Source organism: Rhinoraja longicauda, chromosome 33, assembly GCF_053455715.1.
Source record: "Rhinoraja longicauda isolate Sanriku21f chromosome 33, sRhiLon1.1, whole genome shotgun sequence".
Taxonomy (NCBI): Eukaryota; Metazoa; Chordata; class Chondrichthyes; order Rajiformes; family Arhynchobatidae; genus Rhinoraja; species Rhinoraja longicauda.
The window spans coordinates 16,269,411-16,284,937 of NC_135985.1; the positions used below are offsets into that span (position 1 = coordinate 16,269,411).

Below are 15,527 nucleotides of genomic sequence, written 5' to 3' on the forward strand. Positions count from 1 at the left end.
GCTGCTGCAAGTAAGAATTTCATTGTTCTGTCTGGGACATCTATATACTAAAACTCTCGTTTGTTTGTTCCTGAACTACAGCCAAACTGTACACGATAGCGCGACAATTGTAGGCCCACCTTACTCACCGCCGTCCCTTTGGTGCTAATGGAAGAAGTTTCTTTGAAATCGGTGTAATATTTTAAAAGTTATTCACATTTTAAAGTTTAAATCTATCTCCTAGGGGTGGGGGGGAGGGAAGGGGGGGGGAGAGGGGGAGGAGGGAGGATAAGGGGGCTTGAGGGGGATGGAGTGGGGTGGAGGGAAAGGGGGGAAGGGGAGGGGAGGGCAGCGGAAGGAGAGAAAGAAGGGGGAGGAGGGGTGGAGGGAGTGGAGGGGGGAGGGGAGGAGGAAGGGGAGGGAGGGAAGGGGGAGGGAGGGAGGGAGGAGGGGGAGGAGAAGGGGGGGGGAGGAGGGGGTGCGGGAGGGGAGGGGAAGGGGGGAAGGAGAGGGTGCTGCACAAATGCAGAGAGGTTTGGGCCCAACGGGTCCACTTGGTCTAGTATGACCGTAAAACACTCTTGACAATTGACCTGGCTTCGCCAGGCTCGTGTACAAATCGACTACTGAGTTCCCATTTTGGACAGTGATTACACTTTCAAAGGACAGGACTGGCCGTCAACAGCCTGGGGAAGACTTGGGGTGAAAGGTACCAGAAGAGAAGAGGAGAGCACATGCAGACATCATCACACATCTCGTCTGTTGAAGATGGGTCTGAAACAGGGTCCCAGCCCAGTCCCAGTCCCAGTCCCAGTCCCAGCTACGAAAGGTAGCCTGTCCTTTCCCTCAGGCACAGCTGCTGCCTGACCTACTGAGTTACTCCAATACTTAGTGTTTTGCTTTTGAAGATTGTACCAAGTTAGTTCCTGTCCACCTCCACTCTTTTCAAATCATGCCATTTATTTTTACTCCAGGTATTTATCACTTCCGTCCTTCACCGCTGCCTTCCCGAGCCCACACACACTTCCCTCCATTCTGAAGCGACCAAATGTCCTGAGGCTACTCTAGATGCTGATTGTTCTCTTTTCCTTGTTATTTCTTCGTGAACAAATTCATTTCTCTGCAGCACGAGGCTGGACAATTAGATGCTGAATCTCCGGTTATTTCAAATGGCTTTGTGTGTTTTGTTTACCTAAAAAAGCTCGCCTGGGGTAATGTTCCATCTCCCTGTCCGTTGGCACAGAATTATTTTCAAAGGTACCTCACAGTCTGATTTACAACTGGCAGCACAAGGCCTGGAGGCTTCCTGGAATTAGCTGTGGTGGGAGCTGGTTGTTGTGAGGCAGTCAAAGGCTTGTTTATTTAATTCTCATTTATATAATGATTCACTAACCACAAACAATGTCCTGAGGAAGGAAGAGATGAGGGCAAGAATAGAGAGCAAGAGAGAGAGGGCAAGGCTGGTTTGGGAGAGGAGGTAGAGAGAAAGAGAGAGAGAGAGAAAGGGAGCGAGGGAAAGAGAGGGAGAATGAGAGGGAATGAGAGAAAGAGAGAGAGAAAGAGAGGGAGAAAGAGAGGGAGAAAGAGAGGGAGAGAGAGAGAGAGAGAAAGCGAAAGAGAGAGAAAGAGAGACAGACAGAGAGAGAAACAAAGAGAGAGAGAAAGGAGAGACGGAGGAGAGAGAGACAGAGAAGCAGAGATAGAGAGACAGGCAGAGAGGTAGGGAGAGAGGCAGAGACAGACAGAGAGACAGAGACAGAGGAGACACAGCGAGACAGAGACAGAGAAGGCACATTCCACCAAAGTTCAATCTGCCTTATTAGTCTGCAATGACAGGTCCAGAATGAAAATTTAAATAAAATCAGAACTTTCAGTGAAATATTTCCAAATCAGGATGGGATGTAACTTGGATTGGCCAATGTCCAGTTCAATCAATATTTCTCTCTCATTAAAAATAAGATCATGTGGCACAAGTAAGGAATACTTTGGTTAAAAAAATGCACTCATAATCAAGGCGAGGAGCGCGAATGCTGAGAGATAAAACATTTTCAAATGAATACACTAACCCCACCAAACACTTGCATTACACAGCAGATAGAACACAGACTTCAACTGGAATTTCATTTGAGATTCAACGTTATCAGCGTGCACTGATTTCATTTTTGCTGCACACACTAAGGCAATCGTTATCAGCAGCACACATTTGACAGGCAATGTTAATACATGTCTGGGAGTGGGAATGACCATTTGGTCTTTTGAACAGAGGTTAGCACTGAAGAGTTGCAATATTTCGTGCCTTGTGCCCAATCTCAGCCGAAACCCAGTGAGCACTTCTCCCACTTGCTCCTCGTCAGAAGTCTGGTGGTTTGAATCCCACCAGGGCACAGCATACTATAGGGTGGGCCACAGATCAAGTTGTTGGTGCTGCATGGATTCTTAATGGTTGCCATGGACATGGTGGGTGGCAGGTTGTACCTCTGTGCTGTATGGCTCCACCACTCTACCACTGATGCTGAGAGTGTATTGTGCTGTCAACATCTTTCAAATGTGATGCTAAACTGCTGTTAGTGGACACAAAGGCCCCAAAAGTGCAATTCTAAATAGTAGAAAAGGGGTTCTCCAAAGATTTCTTGGGCAATGTTTTACCATATACATTGTTTATGGGAATTTGCCATGCATAATTTGATTGGAATACGGTGACGCCAATTTAAGAAGTGCTTCATTGGATGCAGGGCATTGTATAAAGCTCGATCCTCACTGTCTCGGGCAAGGACTCACCGTGGTGGGTGGCGTTGCACTCTTGCAGGTTACACTTCTGGGTGTTTTCTGGCCAAGGCTCGTGGTCACATCGGCTACTGTCTTCCTCCGCCTGCCCCGTCACCATGTTGACACACTTCACCAGACGCCGCTGTATCCCTCCGCCACAGGTCGCAGTGCACTGTTGCAGGACAGAAGCAGAGGTCAGAGTTCGGACGAAAGACCCAGCTGACAAGTTATACACTCCCTCTCTCCCAATCCAGTGCATCTAGCTTCAGTGTGCATCATCCACAATTGTACCAAATCACCAAGGCGATTCTGCAAGGCACCTCCCCAAACCAATAATGGATAACCTCTACCACCAAGTAGAATGATGGCAGCAGATGGTAGAAGAACATGGGAACATCATTATCTGCAGGTTCCCCTCCAGCTCTAATCCCATTCTGATGTAGAACTATAGCATTCCTTCTTCATCATCGCTGGCTCGGAATTCTGGAAATCTATCTGTGCCTTCACTGCACTCATGCAGCTGGTCGAGCTACTGTCTAACAGCGCCAGGGACCCGAGTTCAACCCTGACCTTGAGTGTTGTCTGTGTGGAGCTGGCACATTCCCTTGCAACGGCATGGGTTTCCTCCGGGTGCTCTGGTTTTCTCCCACGTCCCGAAAACATGCAGGTTTATAGGTTAGAAGGATCTCGACTCGAAACGTCACCCATTCCTTCTCTCCAGAGATGCTGCCTGTCCCGCTGAGTTACTCCAGCATTTTGTGTCTACCTTCGATTTAAACCAGCATCTGCAGTTCTCTCCTACACAGGTTCATAGGTTAACTGGCCCTAATGTGTAGGGAATGGATGCGAAAGTGTAATGACATTGAACTAGTGTGAATGGGAGATTGATGGTCGGTGTGGACTCGGTGGGCTGAAGGGCCTGTTTCCGTGCTATATCTCCAAACTAAACGAAAGACTGCACCTTCTCAAGGCCAAGTGGGAATTGACAATGAATTATGGCCTTGCAGGTCATGCCCATATATCACTAATGAATCACAGTTATCCACAGGATCCCTGCGGATGAACTACTGTTCACAAACTACTGAGAGGTAGGGAATGGGGAAGGTCAAGGGTCAGCCAGGCCTCTAGGACACTATTGAATCTGTACAGAAAAGGTTGATCTCCACAGGTGTAGAGAAGGTGTGAGCTCACCTGTCCCCAGGAGCCCTTCATCCACTTGGTACAGGGCTGGACGTTGCACTCCCTGGTGTTGTTCCAGCGCAACATCTCATCACAGTGGCCAAATTCTGGGCAGATGACCAGCCTCTCCTGCACTCCTCCACCACAGGCCCTCGAGCACTGCATGAAACAGAGCAAGCCCCAAATACTGAACTGTTCATCCGTAAATAAAGAAACATGAATCTTTCACTTCAACATTTTCTTCAGCCTGTGTCATAATTCAGACCTCAGAAGACTATCTGGGCGGCACGGTGGCGCAGCGGTAGAGTTGCTGCCTTACAGCGAATGCAGCGCCGGAGACTCAGGTTCAATCCTGACCACGGGCGCCGTCTGTACGGAGTTTGTACGTTCTCCCCGTGACCTGCGTGGGTTTTCTCCGAGATCTTCGGTTTCCTCCCACACTCCAAAGACGTGCAGGTATGTAGGTTAATTGGCTGGGCAAATGTAAAAATTGTCCCTAGTGTGTGTAGGATAGTGTTAGTGTGCGGGATCGCTGGGCGGTGCGGACCCGGTGGGCCGAAGGGCCTGTTTCTGCGCTGTATCTCTAAATCTAAATCTAAAAGACTCTCCTGCCACGGCTCAATGACATCTCAACTCTGCTACCTCCTGTTATATTATCGTTTGAATTACCAGTCTAATATTCTAGAGATCTGGGCTATTGATCCGGAAACAAGAGCTCACATCTATTACAGAATAAAAATTAAAACTGGAACTGGTAGCCAAGTAAAGGAAACATGGACCATATATCTCTTGTATAGGAATTGTCTGCTCTGGCATGGGTGCACATCCAGGGCCACAGGACATGAGATCAATTTAAGGTGGGCAGGAGCCATCATCTCTAACGTCCTTCCCACTTACCTGCCTTCTCTTCACTTGCTCAACCAAGGTGACATTTGGGGTAGTTACATGTAGCCACAATGGAACTGGCAAATCTAGATGGATTTATTCCAGGAGACTTTGTCATATGAACATGACACTACTAAATTCCTCCCGTGACTAACTGGAAAATGTATAGACCCTTGCATGCGATGTCAGTCTTTCCTTCTTTCCGGTTACTTTTCTGATTGTGAAATCCTAATCCTCAAAGGGAATCAGGCCATTAAATTCTGGTTCATGTAGGAACTTGGCTGCAAATGTAAAGGGTGTTGGGCATATGCAGGTCAAAGACGTGTTGCTTCTGGGGGCTCTGTTCTGATGCTGAGTTTGGAGAAGTGAGATGGGGGCAGCAATAGTGTCCAGATGTAGGGTTCAAACCTCTGCTGCGGCCATGGGTGGGAGCCCTGTGCTGCCATGGTTGACACTAGGGGGAGCAGTGGTATTGCTGAGATGGGAAGAGGGGCCACACCAAGCCATCTGTTCACCGAGAGGGTGAGTAGAAAGTGGGCAATGAAGATCAGAGTCTTGGGTAAATCACAGGGTCAACAGATTGACTAATCTAGTTGGTCAGGGTATGGTATGAAGACCCAAGCAGGCCCAGGGCATGAAAGGGTAATAAAGGACTTATACGATACGATAGAACTTTATTTATCCCAGGAGGTAAATTATCTTGTGGGCATCTCCCTTCAGAAGAGCGGGTTATTTTGGAAGAGGCTGGCAATGGGCACTCCCAAGGCAACAATGTGCACACCCCTGCAAAAGGAGTGTTGCTCAGGCAATAGTGTTATCTGGCTGCTCCTGGCGTAGGGATGACCCATTTTCCATTATTCTCTTTATCACGTATCTGCACGCTGTGGATGGCTCGATTGCGATCATGTACTGTCTTTCCGCTGACTGGTTAGCACGCAACAAGAGCTTTCCACTGTACCTCGGTACACGTGACAATAAACTACAACTAAACTAAACGGACTGCAGTTTCTTGAAGATTTAATACTTAATTCCTGGGAGAATCCTGGTTACCCGAAAGATACAAAGTCAATTATTTTTCTCGTGTTCTGATCTCATGCTGCCTTTCATGGACCCCTCCGATGTACAGTAGACTTACCTCTCCCCATGACGACATGTACCAGCTCATGCAAGGCTTGGAGTTGCAAGCGAGGCTGGTGGGGGGCTGGTGGAGGACGGGCTGGCAGTGGAAGGGTCGCAGGGGTCTTCTGTCCCTGATGTCAATACACAGGACGTCTCGCATCGTCACCCCACCTCCACAGTTCTTGGAGCACTGAGGGAGCCAATGGAAGGTCTGTCAGTGTGCACACCATAAATGAAGCTGTGAGCATTGGAATAATCTCTGAAAGGTTTGTAACTGGATTTAGTACAAATTTAGTATAAAAGTATAAGATTTCAAAATTTCAAGAACAATTTATTGTCACATGCACCAATTAAGGTACAGTAAAATTTGAGTTACCATACAGCCATACTAAGTGAAAAGCAACGAGCCACACAGCCACACAAAATAAAATTTAACATAAACATCCACCACTACAGATTCCACATACTTCACTGTGATAAAGTTCAATATGTTTAGTATATTTATAATTTTATAAATTTAGAATAATTTTTAGTACAAAAGGTTTGTAGCTGGATTTAGACCAAATTATGCTGGTTTGTAAGGGTCTATTCTCCCATCTGTGCCTGCTCTCTTTGAAAGTGCTCTCCAGTTCACCCCACTTCCCTTCCCAGGTCTTTGTCTAGTTCCTGTCTGGAAGACAGTCTTGAATCTGTTTTCCAGTGCCTTTCTGCTGCACAGATCAAAGAGTAACATTTCCCCAAAAAATGCTCTATCTTCCTTTGCTCGTAATCCTTTTATCAGTGCAACCCATTGGCAAAAAAACAGATATCCTTTATTCACTCCAACTTTCTTTATCAGAAGTGCAGGAGGATTATGCTTGCTGGTATGTGATTGTGGATTAGCACAGTGGACGGCTATTCCTCACTGTAAGGTTCTTCACAGTATCTTGGTGCATGTGGCGATCGTAAGCCAATATAAATACCAACACTAAGGATTTTTAGCACAACTGTTGATATCACAGTGCAGTGGAAGAAAAATAAATCATTAGAAATAGCTAGGCACAATGGCTCACAAGAGCTCATAGTTTGCTCCTGTTTGCCCCAAGGCAACCTTGAAGAAGGCTGGCCGCAGCAATTTCTGTGAGACGAATATCATCTTTCCCGATACCTGGTTCTCTTGAACTGAATATCCCACATTCTCACCCATCAATTAAAGATTTCTTAAAGATAATAATGCCGGAAGTTTAAAAGAAACTTTAATTATTTATCTTTTTTTCTGAGAAAATGATACACAGGTTGCGTCAAACAAACCAAGATTAAAATAGATAAGCGTAGGAAGGAACTGCAGATGGCGGTTTACATCGAAGATAGACACAAAATGGTGGAGTAACTCAGCAGGTCAGGCAGCATCTGTGGAGAAAAGGAATAGGTGAAGTTTCAGTTCGAGATCCCCTTCAGGCTGGGTCTGAAATAGGGTCTCGACCTGAAACATCACCTACTCCTTTTCTCCAGAGATGCTGCCTGACCCGCTGAGTTACTCCAGCATTTTGTGTCTATTCAAAGTAGAAATTACAGTACCAGAACAAACACTGTAAAAATTAAAATGCAACTTGACTTTATTGCTTTAAAACACATGGACCTTTGAATAAGGTTGTCCATCCACAGAGAAATAACATTATTTTTTATGACAGGAAGGTTACTACGCAATATTGCTTTAGAACAGCATTAAAACACACCCATTAACAGAACATGACATTTACGGGGTTTTTTAAAAAGTTAAATACCTGAAGGTTTCACAGATTGTGGATTAAAAAGGCTGCAAATGTGTGTTCCATGTGACACCATCTAATGGATCTCAGCACTAACTGTACCTGTGGCCACTCCGGAAATTGCTGAAAGATTGTTTTGCTGTCACCAGGATCATTAATTCACTGTAAACTCTCAGTGCACATTTCTACACTGTTGCATTCAGAACGTGGGTTCATTATTGCCTTAAAATTGAAATCTCAATGAACTAATCTTGCATCCTTTCCCAGAGGAAGCGTGGCACTGGGTTAACTCAGTGTTGACTGAGCTGGCATGAAATACCGAGGCAGGATACTGGAGGTGATTCAGGGACGCGAGCGGCTTACCTTGCTCCAGTTGCCGACACGCCACGCTGAGCAGGGACGGATGTAGCATCTCCGAGCCGGGACTGGCCGCTTGGTGCTGTCGCAGTCATCGTCGGAACCAGAGCTACACTGCACCGTTCTCCATATCGCACCCAGACCACAGGTGGTAGAGCACTGCACAGCACATTGAAACAATAACATGGACTCCAGGCAAACACAGCAAGTTTCAACTGTTACCAGTTTACACTTTTCCGATGTAAGATGCAAGGCAACTAATTTCCGCAAAGCAAGATCCCACAAACACCAATGTGATCACTGCCTGAAAATGTTCACTGCTGTGGAATGAAGTGTGGATAATGGCTGAGACACTGGGAAGGACTCCCCTCCTGTCCTTCAAATCAGTATTGCGATTGTCGGGAATGGCTAGAAAAGGTAGTACAAACGATTTCTAAAAAGTTGGCAGATGACACCACAATTGGTGGTACTGTGGACAGGAAAGAAGGTTGTCAAAGATCACAACTTCTTGAACTGGGAAATTGGGCCAAAGATAGACAAGTGGAATCTAACTCGTACAAGTGTAAAGTGTTGTGATTACACAGTCAGTGGGGAGGCCCTGTAGAACAGAGAGACCTTGTATAAATGCATAGCTCCATGAAAGTGGCAACACAGGTAGATAGGCATTTGACATAGATTTGACACGAAGAAGGCATTTGGCACACTTTCATCAGTCGGAGCATTGAGTGCAAGAGTTGGAATGTCATGTTTCTGCTCAACAAGACACTGGTGAGACCACATTTGGAATATTGTGAGCAGTTCTAATCACTTTGTTATAGGAAGTTTTAAGGGCAGAAGATAGGTGCAGAAAAAGTTCACAAGGATGGTGCTGGGACTGAAGGGCTTGAGTTTTTTTTTTTGGAGTACAGATTCCAGCATTTGCAATCTCCGTGTCTTTATCTACATTGTAAGTTAGAGAACGTAAGGTATGTCGTGAAAGCATGTGACAGTTAAAGAGTACAGTTCAATCTGATCTCAGTGAACGATGGGATAGGATGGAAGGGCTGAGTGGCTGCTTCTTATTCCCTGACATTAAAGAAGTGTTTTAAATGAGATTGCTTCCACACGAGTTAACCCCCAGGACTTGCCTCACTCCAGTTGCCAACCATCCAGTAGGCGATGGATTCCACGTTTGCTTCAGGGACTGTGTTGGTGGCTGCTTCCTTCACAGAGATGGCTGGAGTAGCCTGACGATCCAGCATTGTCCTTGGAGATGGGATGTGCCCGGAGCGAGCCAGAGGATGGATTCCAGGGACTGGCACTGGCCTATTCCCCACCACATCACTCAGGGAACCGTTCTTGATACCCAAGTCAGCATCTTTTGCATCAACGCTACCAGGTTTAGCTTTGTGTTCTTCGGATTCGGCTCCAGTGCTAGAACTTGGGAGATCAGTTCTTGAGTCGATGCTGGACCAAAGTGTTGTTGAAACTTGCCGCAATGGCATCAAGTGATTGTTCCAGGCAGGAGAGCCCAGGGGCACAGTGCCACCTGCCTCTGTAGCACCATTTGCTAATATCTGCTGCGTACTTGCATCTGAGGCAAGGGTTCCTGAGGCTGTTGCTGACAGGTGAGAACTAGGGACAATGCCAGCAGAAGAGGTAGCGGTTCTGGGGGAGATGGCTTCTATTGTCGTTGGCGGTGAGGCTTCTACTGGCTCTGTCCTCTCTTGATGTGCATGCACTGGTAATGGAGACCTAGAATCCAGAGGCACCAAATGAACAAACAAATGGCTGGAAGATGTTGCCTGAATTGAGTGCAAACTGTCTCTCTGGTTCCCTTTGGTGGCAGCTTCTGATGGAGAGTCCAGTTCTGGCAACGATGCAGTAGTTGCAGGAGGTACTCCCACTGCTGGTGGTTGACTTGCTTCAGGTGACAGCAGTGCTGCAGATGTGGTCGTAACTGGTGTGAAGATTATCTCAGCCTCTGACAAAGAAGGATCGTGTCGAAAGTGCACATTTGTTCCATCAGTGCGATAGTCAGACACACCAGTTGCAAATGTATCTCCTGGAGAGGTTTCAACCTTTCCCGGGAATCCCAAAGAACCGTTTGACAAGCTTGGCCTGGTGTATCCTTGCCACATTGGCCAATGTATCTCTTCTGAAGGAGGATCGTCATTTGTTTCAAGTGGAACGGGAGGTGTGAGAATTGCACTACTGGTACCAGAGGTGACATCTCCCCAGTAGTTAATGGTAGCAACTGGAAGCTCAGCTTTGCCTTCTTGCTGTGGGGAGTAACTGTTATCAATGGTTAGTTCCTCTCTATTGCTGACTGTCACACTTAGAATCTCAGGTTCACCCTTCTCAGCTCCTTGCTCGTCTTCCACTGAGCTTGCCTTTGTGCCATCCGTCGTCTCCTTCAACCGCACGTTTCCTTCTCGTTCATCAGAGTCTGAAGGCTCTCCAAAACCACCAGCGTATTGATTATAGTGACTGCCCAGCTCAGTACTGCTGCCATTACCATCACCCCAGTTGTGGTCCACAGTGTTTGGGTCTTTTGCCGGATGCTTTTCCTTCCATTTGGGTTCACTTGTGGCTGAAGCACTGGGAATGTTCATAGGAAGTGAAGAGGAAGGGAAGTGTGATGTTGAGGAGTTGTGATAATAAGCTGTCTGCGTTGTTACTGTCTGAAGAACCATTCCCTGATCGTCACTCAGTGAGGAACCAGGATAGATAACCTCCTTAATGTCATGTGTTGTGGTATTTTGGACAGGAAGCAATTCATCTTCTTCGTACAGTCCCTTAACAGCATCTTCACCACCAGTGTACAATCTACTTGGTGTGGCCTGTGTAACCCTGAGATTATCAGTAGCATATTCTTCATTATGCTGAATATCCACTGAGTTTGCTTTTGAGGTAGAAGTTGTGATCTGATTATTATTTATGTCCGACTCCCCATGATTGTTTCCCACTGGCTCCAAAGGAATGTTTTCCCATGCATCAGGTCCCGGCCTTTCAACAGAGGTCCTATCCTCACTTTGATCAGGTACCTCCGCCCAAACATTGTTTAAGATGTTATTGGTTTCCAAATGTTCATCTTCGAGTTTTATGTTCCCTTCCATATTCTCCTCTTCACTAAAAAGGAATCTGTTTTCTGGATCATAGTCAAGATCTTCATGGAAGTTGATGAAATTATAATCGTAATAGAAATCATCCACAAACACATTTGGTTTTGATTCTTCAGTCTTGCTGCTCTCAAGGGTGAAATCATCTTCAATGATGTGGTTGGTTATCTTGTTATCTTCAGGGGGCAGTGGCTGTGGAGTTTGTGCATTGATATGGGAAGGATAGGGGTTGGGAATGTGAGCTATTAAATTGGAATTTTCCTCTTGGCTTGTAGCACCAGGGCCAAAGTTCAGATTGAAGGCCACTTCATTGTTTAGCTCCTTGCTGGAAGCTCCACTTCCTGACCAGTCATGCAGTGCGAATCCTGGCCAGAGCACAGGGCAATGCTTCAAGTGGCAGGGTCTATTCGCGGCCGGTTTCATCTCAGGACTGCACGTCATGTTAGTATTGTTCAGACACACCACGTTGCGGACATGCGCACCTTCGCCACAGGTTACCGAGCACTGCAGAAACGAAGACAGAAACGGAAACTTAAAATCTCCAACAATAATATCTCAAACGTGTTCACATAATATCAGCACAAAGTTCATCTTTAGCCAGTGATTGGATGTTTGGAACATCAGTAGACTGGGCTTGGTCAGGGTCTGAAGCTAGTGGATAGGCTCAGAACCAGCATTCCAACATTATACTGAAAATAAGATAACTTCACTACTATAGTACCTTTCACATCTTTTTAGGGCTGCGCAAAATATCCAGTGAAATACATTTGAAGTGTGGTCAATGTTGTAACATAGGAAATGGAGCAGCCAATTCATGATCGGCAAGCTCCCTCAAGGAGCATTTTGGTGATGAGTGGATGGGTCATTATATTAACAGAAACCTGGGATAAATGTTGACTCCAGAACACTGGGAAAATCCTCTTGCTCTTTTTAAAAGCATGGCTGTAAGATCTTGAATACCTTCCTGAAAATATTGGCAAGGCTTACCTAAAACCCAGCACCTCTGACAGAATGAGATTCAGCCTATCTGGTCCCTCCTTATAATTTAAACGTTCCAGACCTGCTAACATCCTCGCAAACCTCATACTGCCCTGCTTCTCTGCTTGGAGTCTTCATCAAGGCCTCACATGGCAAAACCTCGGCACTTTCTCCGCAACACTCTGCACTAGGCACTCAGACATGGCCACTCTCACAATGTCCGCCCTCACAATGGCCGCCCTCACAATGTCCGCCCTCACAATGGCCGCCCCCACAATGGCCGCCCCCACAATGGCCGCCCTCACAATGGCCACTCTAACAATGGCCGCTCCACCAAGCCTGAAACTGACAAGCCCTTCACTTAACGGCTGCTGGTTCGCCAAGGATGAAGCTGTCAATGTTGTCCTGACAGTGGATAACTAATTCACAGTCAATTGGGGCAGAAAGTGTACATTGCGTGTCACTGTCAACCGAGGAAGTCTGTACATGCAAGTTCATCATGGCAAGATTTCAGTCATTTTAATTCAACTGTACGGTCGAAGAACAAGTGGCACAGCTGGTAGAGCTGCTGCCTCACAGCACCAGAGACCCGGGTTCAATCCTGACCTTTGGTGCTCTCTGTGTGGAGTTTGCATGTTCTCCCTGTGACCGCGTGAGTTTCCTACAGGTGCTCCGGTTTCATCCCAAAGATGCGTGAGTTTTTAGATTAATTGGCCGCTGTATATTTGCCCCAAGTGTGTAGGGTGTAGATGCGAAAGTGGGATAACGTATAACTAGTGTGAACGCGTGATTGATGGTTGGTGTGGGCTCGGTGGGCCGAAAGGCCCGTTTCCATGCTCCATCTCCAAACTAAACTAAACTAATCTAAACCAAACAATTAAAAAAAAGATCTCCAGGAAGTCCCAAAGTGTGTTACAAACATTTCTTGTGTATATACAATGATAAAATGTATGAACAGCACAGGGGACACAGCAAGCTCCAAGGGCGGCACGGTAGCGCAGCGGTAGAGTTGCTGCTTTACAGCGAATGCAGCGCCGGAGACTCAGGTTCGATCCTGACTACGGGTGCTGCACTGTAAGGAGTTTGTACGTTCTCCCCGTGACCTGCGTGGGTTTTCTCCGAGATCTTCGGTTTCCTCCCACACTCCAAAGACGTACAGGTATGTAGGTTAATTGGCTGGGTAAATGTTTAAAAAAATTGTCCCTAGTGGGTGTAGGATAGTGTTAATGTACGGGGATTGCTGGGCGACACGGACTTGGTGGGCCGAAAAGGCCTGTTTCCGGCTGTATATATATGATATGATATGATATGATAAACAGTAATGTAATGAGCAGATCAACAGTCTCACCCAGGGTTGCATTCCTTAGCTCGGGTTCCCTCATGGGATAATATCAGTGACGTGATTAATACTGAGAGGTGACCCGGCAGTGGTCTTTAAAATGATGAATGGTTGAATAGGTTGAGTGTTGGTGATGATGCGTTGACTGGTAGAATCATAGAGCTAAACAGAATGGAAACAGTGCCCATGGCCCAACTCATCCAAGCCAATGAGATGCCCAACCAAGCTAGTCCCCATTGCCTGTGTCTTAGTCACATCCCTCTTAACTCTTCCTATCCATCCACCTAACCAAGTGTCTTTTAAATGTCATAATTGTATCTGCCGACTCCACTTTCCGTGGCAGCTAGTTTCACATAGCCACAACACTGAGTGATAAAGTTGCCCCACTGATTCCTTTTAAATCTTTACTCTCTCACCTTAAACCTAGTGTGAGACCCCCCCTTCCCTGGGGAAAGGACTGCACCCAATGGCCCCTCATGATTTTATAAACCTCCATAAGGTCACTACTCAGCATCCTATGCTCCAAGAAAAAAAGAACCAGTCTATGCAGTCTCTCCTTATAATTCAAACCTTCCAGACCTGCTCACATCCTCGTAAATTTCCACTAGTGGGAAAGTTTAGGACTGGAGGCCATAGCCTCAGAATTAAAGGACGTTCTTTTAGGAAGAAAATGAGGAGAAATTTCTTTAGTCAGAGGGTGGAGAATCTGTGGAATTCTTTGCCACAGAAGGTTGTTGAGACCAGGTGAGTGGATATATTTAAAGCAGAGATGGATATATTTTTGATTAGTTATGGGGAGAAGGCAGGAGAGTGGAGTGAGGAGGGAGAGATAGATCAGCCGTGATTGAATGGCGGAGTAGACTTGATGGGCCGAATGGGCTAATTCTATTCCTATCACTTATGACCTTATAAATCTTTTCTGCACCCTTTCCAGTTCCATGATATTCTCCCAATGGCAGAATGACCAGTTGTTTTTGCAGTACACCAAATGTAGTCTTGTACAATTGCATGACACCCCACTGGATGTTTTCAAGAGAGAGTTAGATTTAGCTCTTAGGGCTAAGGGAATCAGGGGATATGGGGAAAATGCAGGAACGGGGTATTGATTTTGGATGATCAGCCATGATCATATTGAATGGCGGCGCTGGCTTGAAGGACCGACTGGCCTACTCCTGCACCTATTTTCTATGTTTCTATGTTTCTCTACACAACACCCTGACTAGGGAATGCAAGCAAGCTAAATGCATACTTCAATCAACCTGTCCACCTGTTGCCATTTACATGGAGTGATGTACTTGCACTCCTGCATCTCTCTGTACTGCAACACTTCACAGGGCCTTCCCATTTACTGTGTAAGTCAATAGACAATAGGTGCAGGAGGAGGCCATTTGACCCTTCGAGCCAGCACCGCCATTCAGTGTGATCGTAGCTGATCATTAAGTCCTGCCATGGTTTGCCTTATCAAAATTCAACAGCTTGCATTTATCAGAATTAACCTCTGGCCATCTGCCATTCCATGGCTCAGTTGAGCGAGATAACGTTGCAGTTTCCAATATCCTTCTTCACTGCCTACTATGCCACCAGAGAGAACTCCCTGACCATTATGCCACGTTCTGCTCCATGGAAACTCTCAGCCTGAAGCTGAGTAATGCTGGAGTTAGAACAGCGCATCCAAGTTCCTCATTCCACCCCTTGTGTACTTATGGAGGTCTCTGGATAGCATGGAGTCTAGGAATGACACTTTCAGTGATCTGATTAAAATGTTGCAGCAGTGAACTAGTTCAAATATTAGTGCAATAATCCAAACACCCAATGAATAAATCTGACAGTCTCATTCATATCCCTTTAGGCAGGATGGCCCTCTGTTCTTTCCTGGCCAAGGTCCACATGTGACCAGGTCCACACCTACATAATTGACCAGCTGTGTTTAATGACAGTACATGCACTGAAGCAGTTCAAGAAATATACAGCCCACGACCCACTTCTCCATGGTAACCGTTGAGAGGAAGGAGTGGCTGACCTTGTTAGCAATGCCCAGATCCCAAGAATGAACTGAAGCAATTAGCAAAAAAATGG

At 46.3% G+C, this 15,527-nt stretch overlaps 1 protein-coding gene across 1 annotated transcript in view; it reads right to left on the minus strand.

Annotated features, from left to right (window-relative positions):
• Positions 1-15,527, minus strand: part of adamts7 (a disintegrin-like and metallopeptidase (reprolysin type) with thrombospondin type 1 motif, 7) — a 140,988-nt gene that overhangs the window by 17,577 nt on the left and 107,884 nt on the right. Inside the window, exons 19-23 of the mRNA XM_078427091.1 lie at positions 9,161-11,638; positions 8,040-8,192; positions 5,945-6,118; positions 3,937-4,083; positions 2,758-2,917 (exon numbers count right to left, since the gene is read on the minus strand). Of these exons, the coding sequence (XP_078283217.1) occupies positions 2,758-2,917; positions 3,937-4,083; positions 5,945-6,118; positions 8,040-8,192; positions 9,161-11,638 (3,112 nt within the window). The remainder of the gene's footprint in view (positions 1-2,757; positions 2,918-3,936; positions 4,084-5,944; positions 6,119-8,039; positions 8,193-9,160; positions 11,639-15,527) is intronic.